At 44.8% G+C, this 16664-nt stretch overlaps 7 protein-coding genes and 1 pseudogene across 10 annotated transcripts in view; 4 read left to right on the top strand and 4 right to left on the bottom strand.

The window, feature by feature from the left end:
- Nucleotides 1-749, bottom strand: part of LOC131264159 (ankyrin-3-like) — a 62769-nt gene extending 62020 nt beyond the window's left edge. The window contains exon 1 of the mRNA XM_058266448.1: nucleotides 473-749. The gene's annotated coding sequence lies outside the window, so the exon portion shown is untranslated. The remainder of the gene's footprint in view (nucleotides 1-472) is intronic.
- Nucleotides 750-1445: 696 nt separating this feature from the next.
- On the bottom strand, nucleotides 1446-3606 carry LOC131265592 (cyclin-dependent kinase 8). Of its 4 annotated transcripts, none has more exons than XM_058267878.1 (6): nucleotides 3227-3606; nucleotides 2913-3164; nucleotides 2444-2847; nucleotides 1975-2380; nucleotides 1833-1856; nucleotides 1446-1741 (listed from the first exon to the last, which is right to left on the bottom strand). In XM_058267878.1, the coding sequence occupies exons 1-6, from the start codon at nucleotides 3446-3448 to the stop codon at nucleotides 1526-1528; spliced, it is 1524 nt and encodes a 507-aa protein (XP_058123861.1). In that variant the 5' UTR covers nucleotides 3449-3606; the 3' UTR covers nucleotides 1446-1525. The 4 variants fall into 4 exon arrangements, with proteins under 4 accessions (XP_058123861.1, XP_058123859.1, XP_058123858.1 ...); XM_058267876.1 differs by having other exon boundaries at nucleotides 1446-1750; nucleotides 1839-1883; XM_058267875.1 differs by having other exon boundaries at nucleotides 1446-1750; nucleotides 1833-1883.
- Nucleotides 3607-4232: 626 nt separating this feature from the next.
- On the top strand, nucleotides 4233-10783 carry LOC131265589 (myotubularin-related protein 14). The gene is made up of 7 exons (XM_058267873.1): nucleotides 4233-4656; nucleotides 6790-7360; nucleotides 7429-8167; nucleotides 8239-8580; nucleotides 9327-9437; nucleotides 9726-10193; nucleotides 10254-10783. Exons 1-7 carry the CDS (start codon nucleotides 4570-4572, stop codon nucleotides 10408-10410), a joined length of 2475 nt encoding a protein of 824 aa, XP_058123856.1. The 5' UTR covers nucleotides 4233-4569; the 3' UTR covers nucleotides 10411-10783.
- A 257-nt stretch (nucleotides 10784-11040) lies between these two features.
- LOC131265593 (uncharacterized) lies at nucleotides 11041-12215 on the top strand. Its single transcript, XM_058267880.1, has one exon. It carries the CDS (start codon nucleotides 11118-11120, stop codon nucleotides 12054-12056), a length of 939 nt encoding a protein of 312 aa, XP_058123863.1. The 5' UTR covers nucleotides 11041-11117; the 3' UTR covers nucleotides 12057-12215.
- Nucleotides 12216-12686: 471 nt separating this feature from the next.
- LOC131264160 (uncharacterized) lies at nucleotides 12687-13111 on the top strand. The gene is made up of 2 exons (XM_058266449.1): nucleotides 12687-12800; nucleotides 12900-13111. Exons 1-2 carry the CDS (start codon nucleotides 12707-12709, stop codon nucleotides 13109-13111), a joined length of 306 nt encoding a protein of 101 aa, XP_058122432.1. The 5' UTR covers nucleotides 12687-12706.
- Nucleotides 13112-13362: 251 nt separating this feature from the next.
- Nucleotides 13363-14488, bottom strand: LOC131265594 (uncharacterized; annotated as a pseudogene).
- Nucleotides 14489-14722: 234 nt separating this feature from the next.
- Nucleotides 14723-15426, bottom strand: LOC131265596 (small ribosomal subunit protein uS12-like). The gene has a single exon (XM_058267882.1). It carries the CDS (start codon nucleotides 15399-15401, stop codon nucleotides 14970-14972), a length of 432 nt encoding a protein of 143 aa, XP_058123865.1. The 5' UTR covers nucleotides 15402-15426; the 3' UTR covers nucleotides 14723-14969.
- A 385-nt stretch (nucleotides 15427-15811) lies between these two features.
- On the top strand, nucleotides 15812-16650 carry LOC131265597 (uncharacterized). Its single transcript, XM_058267883.1, has 3 exons — nucleotides 15812-15856; nucleotides 16139-16359; nucleotides 16447-16650. The coding sequence occupies exons 2-3, from the start codon at nucleotides 16147-16149 to the stop codon at nucleotides 16537-16539; spliced, it is 306 nt and encodes a 101-aa protein (XP_058123866.1). The 5' UTR covers nucleotides 15812-15856; nucleotides 16139-16146; the 3' UTR covers nucleotides 16540-16650.
- Nucleotides 16651-16664: the final 14 nt, after the last annotated feature.

A 16664-nucleotide genomic window follows, 5' to 3' on the forward strand; every position in this document is an offset into this window, starting at 1 on the left:
AACCACGAAACCAAACCAGCACGAACGGTGACACAGTCAGCACACACGAATTTTAAATGATCTTTTTTAAAGCACCGTATCACATCTTCCTTGATTCAGGCAAATACACATTTCATTCAGTTGGGTCATTTTCTCGATTCTATCCACTCACCACCGGGAGTCAGGTTTAGCATTTTCATCCCATTTGCGCCACTGCAGTGTGCGGGCCTCGTGAAGAGTTTTATTTTTCTTTGCCCCTTTTCAGATGAAGTGCCCCACGAACCGTGAAACCCCCCGCGAGTTGAGGAGGAAAAATCGAAACTAGCCACTGTGACGGAAGCACGCATCGACAACCGATTTTTCCCAACGAGAATGAAGCAGATTAACGCTACTCGCCATCGTTCTGAAGTAAACATTTTCCTTTTCGCGCACATAAAGCATAAACACACAACATTATATGATCCAGACGCCCCTTACATTTCATCCCCCTTACCTGTTCCGCACACACACACACGCGCGCGTGCACGCACACGCACACTAAACAGACACACGCTATTCTGCGAAAACGCGCTTCGATCGGAGAGCAGGAAAGCTGGAAATTCTAAACACAAAAGCTGGCACGTTCGTAAAGTATTAATTAATTCGAATAGATTTTGATTTCACTTTTTTTTTCTTCGCGTCTGCTAGGCACACCTATTTTCCCCACTGTGTAAAATGCTGTACAGGTATATATGGTACGGGAGCGCGAAACCAGTGCACTACCGGCGCCTTCAAACTCTCAAACAAGACTGAATGGGAAACACGACATTCGTGAAGAATGCGAATAGAGAGCAGACTGATAATAGAGATGCGAGATGGGAGCCGGATTGATTATTTAATCCGATCCCAGCATAAGAAAAAGGAACTTGTTCCAGGAGTCAACGAGAATTTGAATTGTATATAACGATTATTCCATTTTCGAATCTAATCATGCCTTAATTAATGACTGCGTAGAAAATTTTAAGTTATCTAGTTTCCTGTAACGAAATGTACACCTTTCGCACCAGAGTGAAACTGCCTTTGTTGTTATTGATCAATTAATCAGTTCATATCGACATCTGCTCCTAGAAGTTGATAGCTTAATAGAGTAAGGTTGCAAATAATGAAGCTCATGTTAGCATGAACGATGTTATAATAATAATAACGGACTTGCTCCTTTGATGGAACAAAGCAATATTGCTCCCATACCGGGGTCCCATCACTTTGAATTTGACCAAGGTTACTTGAATAAAGTTTAAAACACCAAAGGTTGTTGAAATAACGGCTTAAAACTACAAATGTGTTCATAACTTTTAGTATTTCAACAGATTTCAACAATTCATTTGAAAAATCTTTCAATTTTATGTTTTTATGATTCCGAATGCCATAAGCCCATATTGAAAATGGAAATGAGAAAAAACACATATTTTTGTTGTGAATGTATTTTAAGGATAGGTATCATATAAGTGATTGTATTGTAATAAATGTTTCTTGTTGCTACTCGCCTTCTCTAGGCTGTCTTATAAAGTTAATACCGTTGCTGAAAACCACCCTGTTGGGCGTTGTTGAACATCATTTGATTTTGTTGCTGCTGGTTCTGCTGCTGTTGCTGCTGTTGCTGGTGATAATCCTGCTGCGTCATGCCGCCCTGCGGATTGTTCGGATGGCCATTGGGACCACCAAGACGGACGCGTTTCGCGTTGTTGTGGTCCATCCCGCCGCCACCTTGACCACCGCCTCCACCCTGTTGCATCTATTGTGGAAAGGAGAAGAAAAAGGACAACATGGTCAAACAAAATTTGTACAACAAGAAAAAAAAAGCAGTAAATGGTTACATTTGCCTGCTGCTGTTGCTGCTGCTGTTGAGCATTTTGCTGCTGTTGTTGCTATGAAAGATGAACAACAAACAATCAACATTAGAATTTCAAGCATATCAATCCATATGCTGACTTCTTTTTTGCGTCTCTGTTAGCTTACATTTCCTTGCTGGTTCTGTTGCTGGTTGCCTTGCTGCTGTTGATTGTTCTGCTGTTGCTGCTGTTGCTGTTGTTGTTGCTGTTGTTGCTGTTGCTGCTGTTGCTGTTGCTGTTGTTGCTGCTGCTGTTGCTGCTGCTGTTGCTGTTGCTGCTGCCGCTTTTCACCTTTATCGTCTTGATCTTCGTCGGTGAGAAATTCACGCTTCGGATAGGGAATGGGACACCCGGCAAATACATCGGCCGTTGGCATGGGGTCCTCCGAAAAGTAGGGATCCTGCATAGCCTGCTCGGACGTGATGCGTTTGTTTGGGTCCATCAAGAGCAACTTCTGGAGCAGGTGGAACGCTTTGCTGTCGGGCTTGATTTTGTGTCGTTCCATATATTTAATCAACGAGCAACTTGCGTAACTGAAACGAAGAAACGATGAAAAAGGATAGATGGGAAAAGCAAACGTGGTGTGACTTTCTTACTTGGATCGCTTAAAATCTTTCGTTAGTGTGTGGTGTTCCGGCATTTTACGAATATCTTCCCAGTCTTTGTCCTGCGGGAAACCCATCACGTTGAATATGCGGTCCAGCTGATCGTGATGGTATGGATTGCTCGTCTTGATGTCCTCCTGACGGCAGTGGAAAATCGGCTCCGAAGTAAGCAGTTCGGCGAAAATACACCCAATGGCCCATATATCGATGGCTTTCGTGTAATGCCGAGCCCCGAGCAGTAGTTCCGGTGCTCGATACCAAAATGTGACCACCACCGGATCGAGATCAGCCAACGGTTTTAATGGTGCGTTGAACAAACGGGCAAATCCCATATCCGCGATCTTCACCCGGCCTCGTTCGTTTCCTTCACCCATCACTAAGATATTGGCTGGTTTCTATAGCGAACAATCAAAAGTGTTATTTTACCACATTCTATTGCTGTGTACTTATTGGTACTTACCAAATCTCTATGCAAAACCCAGTTGCTGTGAAGATAATGGATACCGTCCAATATTTGGTACAGTAAACTTTTCACCATACCCTTCGGCACCATCACTGGCTTTTTAGTGGCCTTAGCAGCCCGATGAAACTTGATTATGTGCCACAGATCGTGTTCGGCGTAATCGAACAAAAGCCACACTTTACGATCCGTGTGCGACAGAAACACCCGGATGAGATTGATCACGTTGGGATGCTTTAATTCCCGTAGCAGCTGTAATAAACATGCCAAATCGTTGTAATACTTTCGACAATCCAGGACATCAACATTCTTACCGCAATCTCACGACATGCGGACATCGACAGACCGGTCCCTTCGATCTGCTTAAGGGCATAGTCTTTCGCGTCGTTTCCCTCTTTCCGTCGCGCCTTGTACACGTGGCCGTACGTTCCTCGGCCCACCTTGCATCCTTCGTACTCGAAAAGATCTTCCACTTTGGCCCGTTCCTGCTGCGTTTTCATCTTGAAGTCGTAATCCATCATAACAGCAGTAGTCATAGTACAGCAGCGGAGAACAACGGGTGAAAAGTTTAATCGAAGCGCAAACTATACTGTAGAGGCTTTGCTGAAAAAACGATTTGCGGTGAAAGGCAAATCGATATTAGTATTTAACACAGCTTAAGCACAATTTTAGTGTCGTATTTCCTGAATCTCGCGGACCGCCAACTACGAATGTTTTCGCTAAAAAAAGATCGAAAACGTAAACAATCTTGATGCCACCGTGCTGTCAACATCAGTGACGTCGAAATGCAAGGGGCCACGAAGGTAAACTGCAATAATAAAAATTACATTAATTAATTAATTTATTTGCAAGGGGTTTTCATACTGAAATATGCTAATACAAATCATGGATAATTTTTTTCCTGTTATATAGACAAGTTTTTACTGATTTATCGCAGCGCGTAATGAAGCATAAGAACCTTACATGCAATATATACCTTGTCCAACATTTGTCAAACACTCTCGATAAAGCCTCGACTCCACATAGCTGAGAATTGAGATTCGGGTGAATGAATACTCAACTTTACGTTGAAATGTTTCATCATTACAGAAAATTAACCAAAAAGTGTGATTGAAACATTCACAATATAGTATGGCCGAATTATCAATAAGTAACTGCCATTCTTTTGAAGAACAAAAGCCTAATTTTCGAATGTAGCAACTGCTCAGTTGCCTGATAATTTAGAGTGTTTTTCGACGTAAATGTCACCACCCGTTTTTGCTCTGTGGATAGGTGGCCTAACTGTCAATCATCTTCCGCACTTGGGTTGGCCGAAAAAAAAACTTGCGTTTGTTTTGCCTGCAGTTCAGCTCGATCCGCTAGCACGCTTTCGCGCGTCCCGTGAAAGTTTCTGCGTAGAAGTGATTCACGTAGTTTTGCGTATCGCACTTCAACCCAATAGCGCAGATTACCAGCACCTTGTGCCCAGGCGTCGGCCAAAAACCCGTGTGTTCCGCGTGAAACCCTTATCCCCGTGACAGTAACAGCAGCAGCAGCACCATCACTCGTGATTCGTTCAAGTGTTTGCCACATCACTTCGCTACCATCGCGATTGACTGCATCGTGTTTCGCGTGTCGATTAGTGCTCCCAAACCACCGTCGTCAATGTGCAGCCAGGATGAATTGCGAAATCTTACAGCAGGACATCCAATCGTTATTGGAATACTTCGCCAAAAACATGTACCGTGCGAAGGATTGTGAAAATGTAGGTGTATAATTGAGTTTCGTTTGGGCGCGGATGGGAGAAGCAGCGGGCAAGACGTCAAGCACGAGCTACTCGCCTCGACTCAAAGCAATAGAGCCCCCTCAAGGCTACATAACGGTGGCGAGTGTTGAAACATGCTTTTTTAAGACGAAAAGTGCGAATTGCTTAACCTTGCAGTAGAATAACGGTTCGAGAATACACAAGGACATCCGTCTCCAGGACGGACAACGAAGCATTCCACCACCACTCCAAAGGGAAAGATTAAGAAGTAGCCCTAACCTATTCACCCATATTTCGCGTGACGTTGACGTAAATGGACACCCCACGCGGGCGCCGTAGAGTATTGCGTGTACTCTTTTTAGCGTTCCTCCATCGCGTTTTCTTTTTCGCGATAAGCCGCTTACCCGAAGGCCTTGCAAGCGCCACCAGCCCCGCCTCGGGCACTGTCTCACCCGACGAATGTATAGGTGATCCCACGGGACTCTGGGGGGAGCACAAATCACAAACAACATCAAAACAACCTGTGTGTACATTTTTTTTTGTTTTTGCTGTTTTGCTCCCGCCTTGTTGAACGTTGTGTGTTGTGAAACGAATTCGACCCGATCGTCGTAGCCATCGCCGTCTGTGCCATAACAAATACATCACAACACGGTCCACGCTTTTTAACTTTGTAGCCGCTTGTACGGTGGGCCGTGTGTCTGTGCCGTTGTGGCGTTATTTACATAGGCGCCGAAGGGCAGCACACAAGACACCCACTTCTCGCGCACCGGAAATCCAGTGACATTGTATGGCGGAAGGGTGGTGGATGGTCCCGCCAGCGATCACCGCCTTCCCGGAGTGAAATGATATTCTTGGCCTTGCGAGTCGAAACGAATCTTCGCACCAAACTAGACACAAATAAAGCAACGCAGCAAGCGGACGCTTTTCTGTCGTTCTTTGTTTTGCTTCAGCTTTCTTTGTGTTCCCGAGCACGGGAGGGGACAACAGTCTGCCGGAGGAGCGGCGATGGGCTATTTTTATCCTAGCACCCTGTACCATCCTTTCTAGTGGCAACCTGTATGTCGAGCGGCCTCTCTACGGCAACATGGCTATTATGGCACACCGGATAGTTTACATGTTTTTTTTTTCTTCAATGCATCTAACAAGGAGTACAACATGAGAGATACGCGAATGCAAAGGCCAAATAGAGTAATCCTGATGGGAATCGAAATAAAAATGGAAACTAAGTTACGAGCTTATATTTGCGCCGCATAGGCCATACGGCAGGCCGATGTATTTAAAGCGCAATAAAAACGAAACAAATGGCTCACGAAGCAGGAAGGATTACATCGAACAAACGTCCATGGATGACCACGAGGATAATTTTCAACCATTGAACTTTCATGGCAATGTACGTTGCATGATTACTATTTGTTTACCTGGCGTATACGCTCCAATGCACCGCTAATGAAGGGAATGTGATTTAATTGCGGTCCCGGAGGGTTATATAGGTATCTACCTTTTCATGCATCGTAGTATTTTGATACGCTTTGCTATCACGGAAAACGATGCCCGTGGGTTTAAATGATTTTGATCATTGTACCACAAATAGGATAATGTACAGTACGGAACCTAATAGACTGGAGGATTCAGGGTCCATCCATACCCAAAATTATCGGGTATAAATAGGTCTTTACTAGAGATTCTATCTAGCGGTGTTTTACTAGATGGAAGTTTTTCTAATATACTATCATATCTCATTAAAGGTGGTGGGGTGGGGTGAGGAGTTTGAGGGGAACTTTTGTACTTTCCCTGCCAAACATACGGGCTTCCGATCAAAACCTTGCTTTGTGGAGAGGAAACGTTATACACGAAAATGAAATTTTATTTGTTTCGTTCATGTACTACGAAAAAACAACATACTGCTACGCAGCTTAGGCCAACGGAATTTTTGCACGTCATTTATCGTCTATAAAATGGAATAATTATGCACTCATCAATAATTGAATGGGAATTAATTTGAAGAAGCTTATTATCCCATTTATATTGGTTAATTATTTTACCTTCATGGGATGGTGATAGTTACCATTGTGATTAAATTTAAATTCAAAACGTTCAAATGAAGTAAAGCACACGCACCCTCTCGGTTTCCAGGGCAACGACGTTATGCATCGGTGTAACGTACTTCTCCAGCAGGACTACAGCGTGATAGAGATCAGCAACAGCACCGGCGAGCTATCCTCGCATTATCCTAGTACTCTGCTTATTCCGGAGTATGAATACAAGAGCCTCTCCAGCAGCACCAATACTCAGGCACCAACTCAGGGCCCCAACAATGGCTATCCAACCAGCAACACCGACTTCCTGCCACGGTCCGGCAATCTAGCAGCCGAACTACGTCACCAGCAGCAGCAACAGCAATCCGGACCAGCTGCTACTCAACAGCAACAGCAGCAACAACCAACTGTGCCTTCGTCAGGACAGCAGCAGCAGCCACAAACTATTTACGAGACAACGTACGATGCAAACAAGCTACGGGATTTGATTAACAAAGCACGATTCGCCCGATGCCGGGCTCGATTTCCACTGCCGGTTATACTATACAAGGGAAAGTACATTTGCCGATCAGCGACGCTGTCCGGTGGGCCGGAGATTTACGGCCGGTCCGGGTTGGATTACCTTTTCTACAGTTCGGACTCCACTGCTACCTCACCGACGTTGGATGGTACGTAGAATGAACTGATCAATCTTCTATCATCACCATTTTAATACGTGTTCCAATTTCCTTTGCAGAGGATGCGTACGAAGCACGGGAGACGTCCCTTTCGGAGGACACGTTCGAGGAGCCGATCACAAACAGCGACTGGCAGCTGTTCGATCGTGTGCGCAGCCAGGATATCAAGCTACTGAAGACACTGAACGTTGGCACGATCGTCGACTTTATGGTGGAAAAGAAGAAGGTCAAATTTGGCATGAACGTCACTTCCTCGGAGAAGGTGGACAAGGAGAAGCGGTACGCCGAGTTCAAGATCGTCTCGCTGCCGTATCCGGGGTGCGAATTTTTCCGCGACTACCGCGATAACAACTTTTCCGGCGAGGGACTCGTGTTCGATTGGTCGCAGGCGCACGTGGACGCGAGCATCGGCGTACCGGAAGACTCAGTAACGGCGCAGCTGCCAATCGACTGGGAAAACTACAAGGACTGGGATCTGGTGAAGATCACGCAGAACTATCTGAAGCTCCTGCTGCGCTACCTGCAGGACAGCAGTTCGGGGCTACTGATTCACTGCATTAGCGGATGGGACCGGACACCCCTGTTCGTGTCACTGCTACGCCTCTCCCTGTGGGCGGACGGGGCAATCCATCAGTCGCTGAGTGCGGCACAGATTCTTTACTTTACCATCGCCTACGACTGGCTGCTGTTCGGTCACAATCTGCCCGATCGGCTCAACAAGGGCGAGGTGATTTTTTTCTTCTGCTTCTACGCCCTAAAGTACATCGCCGAAGACGAGTACAGCATTTTGGGTCAACGGTAAGTCAGTGTGGCTTTTGACGAAATCACTCTAGACTCGTTGACACATGTTTTCAATGATACATTTTTAGCTACAAAAGCAAACACAGCAGCGGAAGCAGCAGTATAGGCGTTATTCGAACGGACAGCGAAAGTATGCTCGATGGGATACTGCTGGACGGCGAGAGCCGGGGCTCGAGTGTTTCCCTCAACTCAACGTGCAGCTGCCTCAGTGGACGCAGCTCGTCCCAGCATGACACCCAGACGTGCATCAGTGTAGGTGGAACCGCGGGGTCTGGCGGTAGCGGCATCAGCGTGACCATCGGTGGCTCCAGCTTCCATCATGCTGACTCCCACAATAATACGAGCGGTGGCCGACCAATCGTCGGCGGCTACCATAATCCACATGACGATAGCTTGAATGCCAGCAATGGGTAAGAGCTTTTATGACCAGCGTGACTTCTAACAGTGGTATTTGTTTTTTTTTCATGGGTGCTTCCAAGGCGAGCATCGGTTCAAATAGATCAAAATGGAGTGTAAACAAAAAATTGGTCCAAATAGAATCAAATGAAATGTTTAAATTTCGAAATCCTATCGAAGGGGAAACTTGTTTGAACCGATGCTCGATTATATCATCAGTATTCTTCTCATTTGTGCCTCATACAGATACACGCGTACACTTTTTATTTACTTTGTTTTTGACTTTTGCCTACAGTCGAACTTGGATAACGAGGAACCTAAGGAACCGATTTTCGTATACTTATTTTAACTGATGTCTTTTAAAACGAGATAGATACACCCTTATGCACAACAAAAAATGTCGTGCCTGATCAAAAAAAACTTACTAATTCTAAATCGATATGGAAATATAGTCAGAATTTCGTTTTGGTACTTATATCTATATTTCGTTTGAAGACGACTATAACCCATCCAGCTTCGACTGTATGTACTTCTTATGCATTTTATCTTTTCCTGTACATTTTTAACGCTTTCTTGCATTTCTTTCTTTATTTTTTTGTTTTTGTTACTGTGTGCATCCTTTTATGTTGTTCACTCCCTTCGCTATCATCACCTTTAAAAATGCCCAACATTCCCCAACCCCCTCCCACTGCGAAACCCAAATAAACCAAACCAAACACACATGTTCCCTCCTTCCATCCTGCCCTCCCCTTCGAAACAGCAATGGCTGGTTAGCGCATAGTCACGATAGTAATAGCAGTATTGGATGCATATCGAACGATAGTACTACTAATCTCAGTAATCATTGCGCTTGGTCACCGCAACCGACAAGGTTAGTAGTCTTCCAGCTCTTTCTCTACCAGCGATGCAACGCATTCAAGACGAATGGTTTGCATCGCTGTGTAGCTGAAAATGTTCTATTCGCTTGGGTTCTTTTTTCTTCCTACTCGAGGAGTGGAAAGTTTGAACGGAATTTTCTCTTTCTGGACGTTTGTTTGCTAAATTGAACAGTTGGCTCAAAATTTATCCTTTTTTCTTTTGTTTTTCGTTTGTGTTTTTTTGCTCTCTACTTTCATGGCTACCGTTGACCGTTGACCAACCATTTATCTATATTTGTCAGAACTAGTCCCGTTTCCGTACCAGTAGCGAGTAGGTTACGTCAACGGCAAGAATCGACCTCGTCCCTATCCGTGGGCAGCTGGCAGATGATATCCGGCACCGGGAGTCTTCGCAGTTCCGACTCGGCAACGGAACTGCATAACCATCAACACGCAGCGGCCGGCCACCAATACCCGCATCACCATCATCATCATCATCATCAGCATCATCAATCGCAGTACCACAACCATGTAAATAGCAATCTGTACGGCAATAATCATCCCTCGTCTGTGATGTACACCGTCGGTGGCAGTGGAGCGACCACGGATGCGACTGCCACGACACCGAACGCCAACCATCTACACCATGGGCACGGGCATGCTGCTCCACATTTACAGCACCAGCAACAGCAATCGCAGGATTCCAGCTGCTGCACAATACTAGATGACGAGTGCTTTAATTCATCCTACAGTCACGACTTTTATGCTATGTACGTGTTAACTCTGTCTTGCATATAAAACACACGGTACTCACTTTTACTGTTTTTCAGGCGACGTGAACGATTAAATCAAGTACGAACGTTATTCTACAATTGCTACTACTCGACGATTGCATTCAAATTTAAATCCGTACCGGATTCGGCGCTCGGTAGTTTGCTCGGAAATTTTGCGGAAAAAGTGGGCCTAGCGCATCGGACATCCGTTTAGAGACCTAACCCGGCTAGACAACGAGTGGAACCGAAACCCTGGGAGCGAAAAGGAATAGAAAGCCAAGCCGAACAACAATAAGTAATGGCATCATCCGCGTGCATCCCCTGCGCTCTCCAGGATTAGGAGAGGGTTTTTTTCTTCTGCGTCGTCGTGCAAGAGTCTTCCACATTGTTGGAATTGCAAGGTGTTTTTCATATATACATATATAAGTTTTTTTTTTTTCTTGTGTTAATATGCTTTTTGTTCAGATTTTGTATAATAACCTCGTAAGCTACCGGCGTGTAACTCAGGTGACGTGTTTGAACCTTTTCGTAGCAAGAAAGGGTAGTTGTTTTGTTCAAATAAAGCGCAAAACTGACTGTGAAAGAGATTTAGAAAGTTTCAATTTATTTCTAACCAACCCACACTGAGGCCTTGTCTCGAAATCAACCCGCAGTTCCATTTAAAAATTTTACTAATGGTTTAGATAAAATCCTTCATCTCCAAAAATTTAAATCTGCTCCATGTATGATGATGCATTTTGGTGATTGAAGAAAACGCTTGAACTTGACCTACCACGTTGTCATCATTCTCAGGTTTGGCAACACTGCCAAATGTGATTGTAAACAAGATACCCATTGTAAACAGATACCGTGAAGCGCACGCAAAGCAGAGTTGTGGAAAAATAACACAATTTTCCCGTGTTTGAATCTCGCATCGTCAGCATGTCGGGCTTGTACAAGTGTCCATTTGATCCCTTACATCAAATTTCGGCAAATTCATTCGCCAAACATCTCACGAAATGCCAAAGACAACATCCGGATGTGAAGTACGCAAGGTGTCCGTTGAATTCGTTTCACTTGATGAAACCGGAGGAACTAAACGAACACGTGCGAACTTGCCCAAGTCGTGCACAGTTCGACGCCTACAAATACAGTGTGTCGGTGGCGTCGTCCGCGCCCGTGGACGAAATTATCATCAACACCGGCAACAAACCGGGAGCCTCATCATTTGCATCAGCATCAGCAAGTTCGCTCCAAGATGATGATGAATGCTGGGACGATTCCAACTACGTGGCCTACAATCCGCTGGAAAAATGCAAACAGAGAAAAGAGCAGCACAAAAGCTTCATCACTCCCTGTGCCAACAAGTTTGTCGTTCCAAACGCCAGTATCTCCATGATCAAGCAAGAATTCCAAAACGATGATGCGCAGGAGCGGCAAGCAGTGAAGGAGGAAGCCCTATCGGAAGGTACTAAAAGCCCAGATAGATCTTCCGAAACAGAACCCGCCGTTCAAGAAGAGCATGGCGAAATGACATCGCAGTATTCGGAGCGTCAACCTGCTTTTGGAGGAAGGACTGACGACCGAAGACCGTATAGATCGTCAGCTAACAGCTACAATGATTTTGAGAGACGTAACGAAGATTATGCATCGCATCGTGGGCCGTCAGATGTTCCGTCTTATAGCAATTCAACCTATGGCGATACGTACATGGGAAGATACGATCGCAATCGCCATACTAGTCGCCGATCGTATGAAGATGACCGGCAGAAGTATAAGCCTTACCACAATCCTTACAGTAGAAATTCCAAGACGTCGAAAGATCAAGAAGATCGTTACCAATCCAGCAGAAATTTTAGAGCTGACAGAGGCAACAGATAAGACTACAAAACATGATCAAACGAAAATTTTACACTAAAATTTTTTTGTGCTATTATAGCAATTTATTATTGACATGAGTTCTATCGTTGCTAGTTCAACTTATCAAAGATATTTGCAAGAGCGCAGAGGAGCGTATTCCAAATTTTTAATAAAGTTATCAATGTGAAAAATATTGTTCCGGTTTCTTATTCCTATCTGGCAGCACGGTTTACATGTTGACCCCACGTAACATTTTGACAGCCAAGATGGCGGCTCAGCCCCGCATTTCAGCGATTGCGGGGGTGAATAAAACTGTGGTGAATGTGGTGAAAAGGTGAAATATTGTCTACAGTCGCATACGTCAAAAAACTGCAGAGGTTGAAAAAAAAACAAGTTGTTCTCTGCCGTGGTTGCTCTGGCTGTTTTCTTTCTCGTGCCTCCTCGCCTTTTGATATTCTGTGAAAGTGAGAGAAGAGAAGATAAATTATTTAGGTAGGTACTTACGTGAACTGTGTCTCGGGCCGGCGGTGTGTGAATCACGCTGCTATGCATCGGGCTAGATGACTACGCTGAAATGAGAGCGTTATAACCGAACAAAATGATACTAAACTGCATCGTTTGGTTTTAGGAATTGAGCAAGCGTTTCAGCAGCAATAATGTAACCTCGATAAATGACAACAGCAGCACGGCGATCGACTACAACCCAATCGATGATATTCCCGTGCTGCATGATGCTGATGAAATTAGAATTTAAGCATGTTCAACGTAAGTCTGGACCTTCCATCGTATGTTCAAACGATACCAATCTAAAGTCGAAACATAAGTTTCTAGTTCATTAAAAGCTACTTATTCTTTGATTTACAGCGCAACAACTTGCAAAACATGTGGTAGGGAACTGCATCTCTTGCGTCTGCCGAGCACCACACATGCGATCTCCAACCACCCCGCGCCAACTCACAGATTGCCTGCACAGACCACAGCACAACCCGCCAACAACAACCGAGGTAACCCGGGATAAGGTTCCAGCTATGGTTAGCTGTAGGAAATGCCTCGCTACAATTAGTTGTAAGCATTAGGTTAAGAAAAATGTAGAGTTTTTGGTACTACAAGTACAATACGGCCGTCTAAAATATATTAAAAAAAAACTATCAAAAACATACGCTCGGATATTCTTACGAACGAGAAAGCATCGGAGTTGAAAAATTTGGAAGAAACTAAGAATCACTGATTAACGATAAAAAAAAACGAAAACGGAAACTAGTGTTGGAGTACAGCAATTGACCATAACGTGTTAGTTTGAATTGGTTTTAAGCAGGTACAATTTTATTCAATTATCAACATTATTGGTACTGTTAATCACGAACATTGATTTCCTTTGGATCTGCTGGATGTTTTCTGGCAGCAACATGTCTTCAGTTGCTAGCGGTAGAATATCACAAACCTTTGAACATTCAACATTCTTCATGTATTCGCAGGGATACGGTTCCAGTATGAAAATGGCAGTCACATCCACATCAGAGCTGGTGGCCGAGCGGTCGCTACATTTCAATTTCATCTCGACCAAATGCGGTTGATTGACAGATTTGATTCTTAAGCTTGCGCTTATATCATACAGACCGGTTCTTTTCCAACTACTCACGATGCTTGTCCACATTGAAGTACCTCAACTAGATAGAATTGTCCTTATGGTATTACCGTACATGCTTACCGAAGCACAATTTAAATTTCCGCTATCCAGAACCCTAAAAATACAATCAGTTGGTAGTAACAAATTCCTTGTAAAATGCATATTGCAATTCTTACACCAGGGAGAGAATTGGCACCATCCAATAGTTCTAGTCACGAAGTCAATTCCTTCGATTTCGTCGCACGTTTGGACATTGAAGAGACAGGTGTTTCGCATTCCTCAACGACGGAGTTAATCTCCATATCTTTCCAACGGAACCAAAATGCGCGTTCTTTGTGGATGAGATCACTGTGAATGGCATATCCATATCCTAAGGGATATGGAAAGAAACTTAACAATCAAAACAATCAAACTAACGAAACAAATGTAAACAACCACAATGAGTCCATGCAATTAAAACGAGTAGTAGTAAACAGCCTTTGATATTTTTGCCGCAGTTCATCCATCCATATCCATCTGCAAAAAAGATTTCAGTTTACGAGGTGAAACACCGGTAGGACGGCAGTTGATCTTGTTTTCCTTCATGTCTTGTGGTTTGTACTTACCAAGGGTGCACAAACCTGCCTGCAGATTGGTTACGAAGTTACATTTGTGGGATTCTTTCAACGTGTAAACTTCTTCCTTGCGACCCGTAGCTTTCAATTCCGTACGGGCAAGCAAATGATGAAAATAGTGGTTCCAACGATTCAAACGGACTTGGTCCGTTGTACTTCGCATCCCCGGTACTTTCCTTGGCCGTAATGGAAGGGATCACACAGCAGTACTTTTCCTTGATGACTGCTGTGACCACCATTTTCTCAACATCTGCTGGGGGTTTGCCTAAAAAGTATTCATAGTTGATAACACACCTTTTTCAATTTACAGCACGATGTGCAATATGTAGTTACCATTTATCGCCGTGAAACCAGCTCATCCTTACTATGCCACACAAGATTGAAAAGCACTTAGTCGTAGAAACCCTTTCAAATCGTGGCCAACAGCCAACAAAAAAGGACTAACTTCACGAGGTACAAGATCCTTCCAGGCAACTTGTATTTCATCCAGTTGTTGACATTCTTGTATGATTTCTTTCCTCCACTTGGCTCAATTTACTCATTAACCATTACAATCCTTCGCGTTCTGCCACTGACCATCAACTGCAACATGCAGCACACATTCCAGTGGCGATCAAGCAGCTCGGGGACACCAATGCCAATATCGGCCACATACGCTGCACTGGCACCACCCTGTTGTTGTTCGATGACGCCTTATGATCGTGGACGTTCCTTCTTCTCCTTGTACAGCGCCAACAGCGAAACGTTGGCCACCTTCACCACCTTGAAGCGGACTCCGGGAATATCACCGACGGCGTGACCCTTACGACCGAAACCGGCAACCAGCACCTCGTCGTTCTCCTCGATGTAGTTGAGGCAACCGTCCCGGGGCACGAACGCGGTGATCTTCTTGCCGTTCTTGATCAACTGCACACGGACGCACTTGCGGATGGCGGAGTTCGGCTGCTTAGCCTCGACGCCGACCTTTTCCAGTACGATTCCCTTGGCGTGGGATGCGCCCGCGAACGGGTTGGACTTCCAGCGGGTACCCAAATGGGCCTTTTTGTAATCCTTATCCGCCCAGCGCTGGTCGCGACGGTGTCGGATGTGCTTACGAGAGGTACGAATTCCACGTGGTTTACCCATTGTCAGTAATGGCGTCTGCGGCGACTTCAAACACTACGACTAATATTAACGAATGACCTATCAACTCCTATATTGTAAAGTTAATTGTAAATTTACCGTAGAGGGAAATGTACAATGCCCGTACATGTATTTGGTAAACAAGACTCGTGGTAGAAACTGATTGTTTTGGTTTGGTTTTGACGGTCGTCTTCTTCTTTCAGTTTTGTTATTTTTTCCAATGGTTTCATACCGCCGATCGCGCTCAATTTTTCACCAATACCCTTCCCCGGACGTTTCGCACCCCCTCGACCCACGAACTAGTCGTCGAAGTTCACCATAGCCGATTTCTCTTCGTTTCCCACCCCCTCTGCCTACATTTTGCTTGTCAAATTGTTACGTGGGACAGATCTTGATACTGGCAGTGTCAATTTTGAACTGTCACTGGTTCACACGAATTGTGTGCATAAACTCGGGAGGTAATTTCACGAACATCTTTTCTGTTTTAAATGTTTATTTTCCATTTTAGTTATTTTTGAGTTCAACAAGAATGTCTCGTGGCCTTTAAAGACATTATGATATGTGGTGGTAGTCAATTGACGCTCTATCTAAACAAATTTACAGCAGCATTCCATAGCGAGCGCCTCGTTACATCACCGATGTTTTGTTTTCCCTGGTGCTAGGAAAAGCGAAGGATCTCCGATCTTTGTGCTAGATTCAATGTTGACGTTGTCCATATATTTATCCACCCACCGTTCCAGCTTGCAAGATGTCTCTGGGACCGTTCTTCCGTTCGCCGTTCACGGATCTGACCGCCTCGATGGTCAACTTCCAGCAGTACGACAAGTGCGGCGAGCTGGAGATGGCTTCGATCGACTGCCTGGAGGCGTACGGTACGGTGCGCGGTGCAAAGAAGTGCGCCGATCTGCTCGCCGACTTCCAGGAGTGTGCGTTCATGACGAAACAGATCGCCAGATTCCGGGTGAGTTTGGTTTGGCGCGAATGCGGTGTCACTAGTATAAGATTTGTGAAGTTTTAACGTGCACCACTTGCACCTCTTTCCCGACAGGCGATGCGAATGGAAAGACACCGTCAAGGATGGAATGGGGAGCGCAAGGGTGATGGATACTATGCGCCACCACCGCGCGTCGATTCGTACTAGAGCAATGAAAATGAGGCCCTAACCATAGAGGAAGGCATATTTCTTGTAAATTATAATGGAAATACATTCAACAGTCCAACTATAACTGCGATTACTGGAGTGTTTCTTTCATTGCGAATAAATCA

This window comes from Anopheles coustani, chromosome 2 (assembly GCF_943734705.1).
Source record: "Anopheles coustani chromosome 2, idAnoCousDA_361_x.2, whole genome shotgun sequence".
NCBI lineage: Eukaryota > Metazoa > Arthropoda > Insecta > Diptera > Culicidae > Anopheles > Anopheles coustani.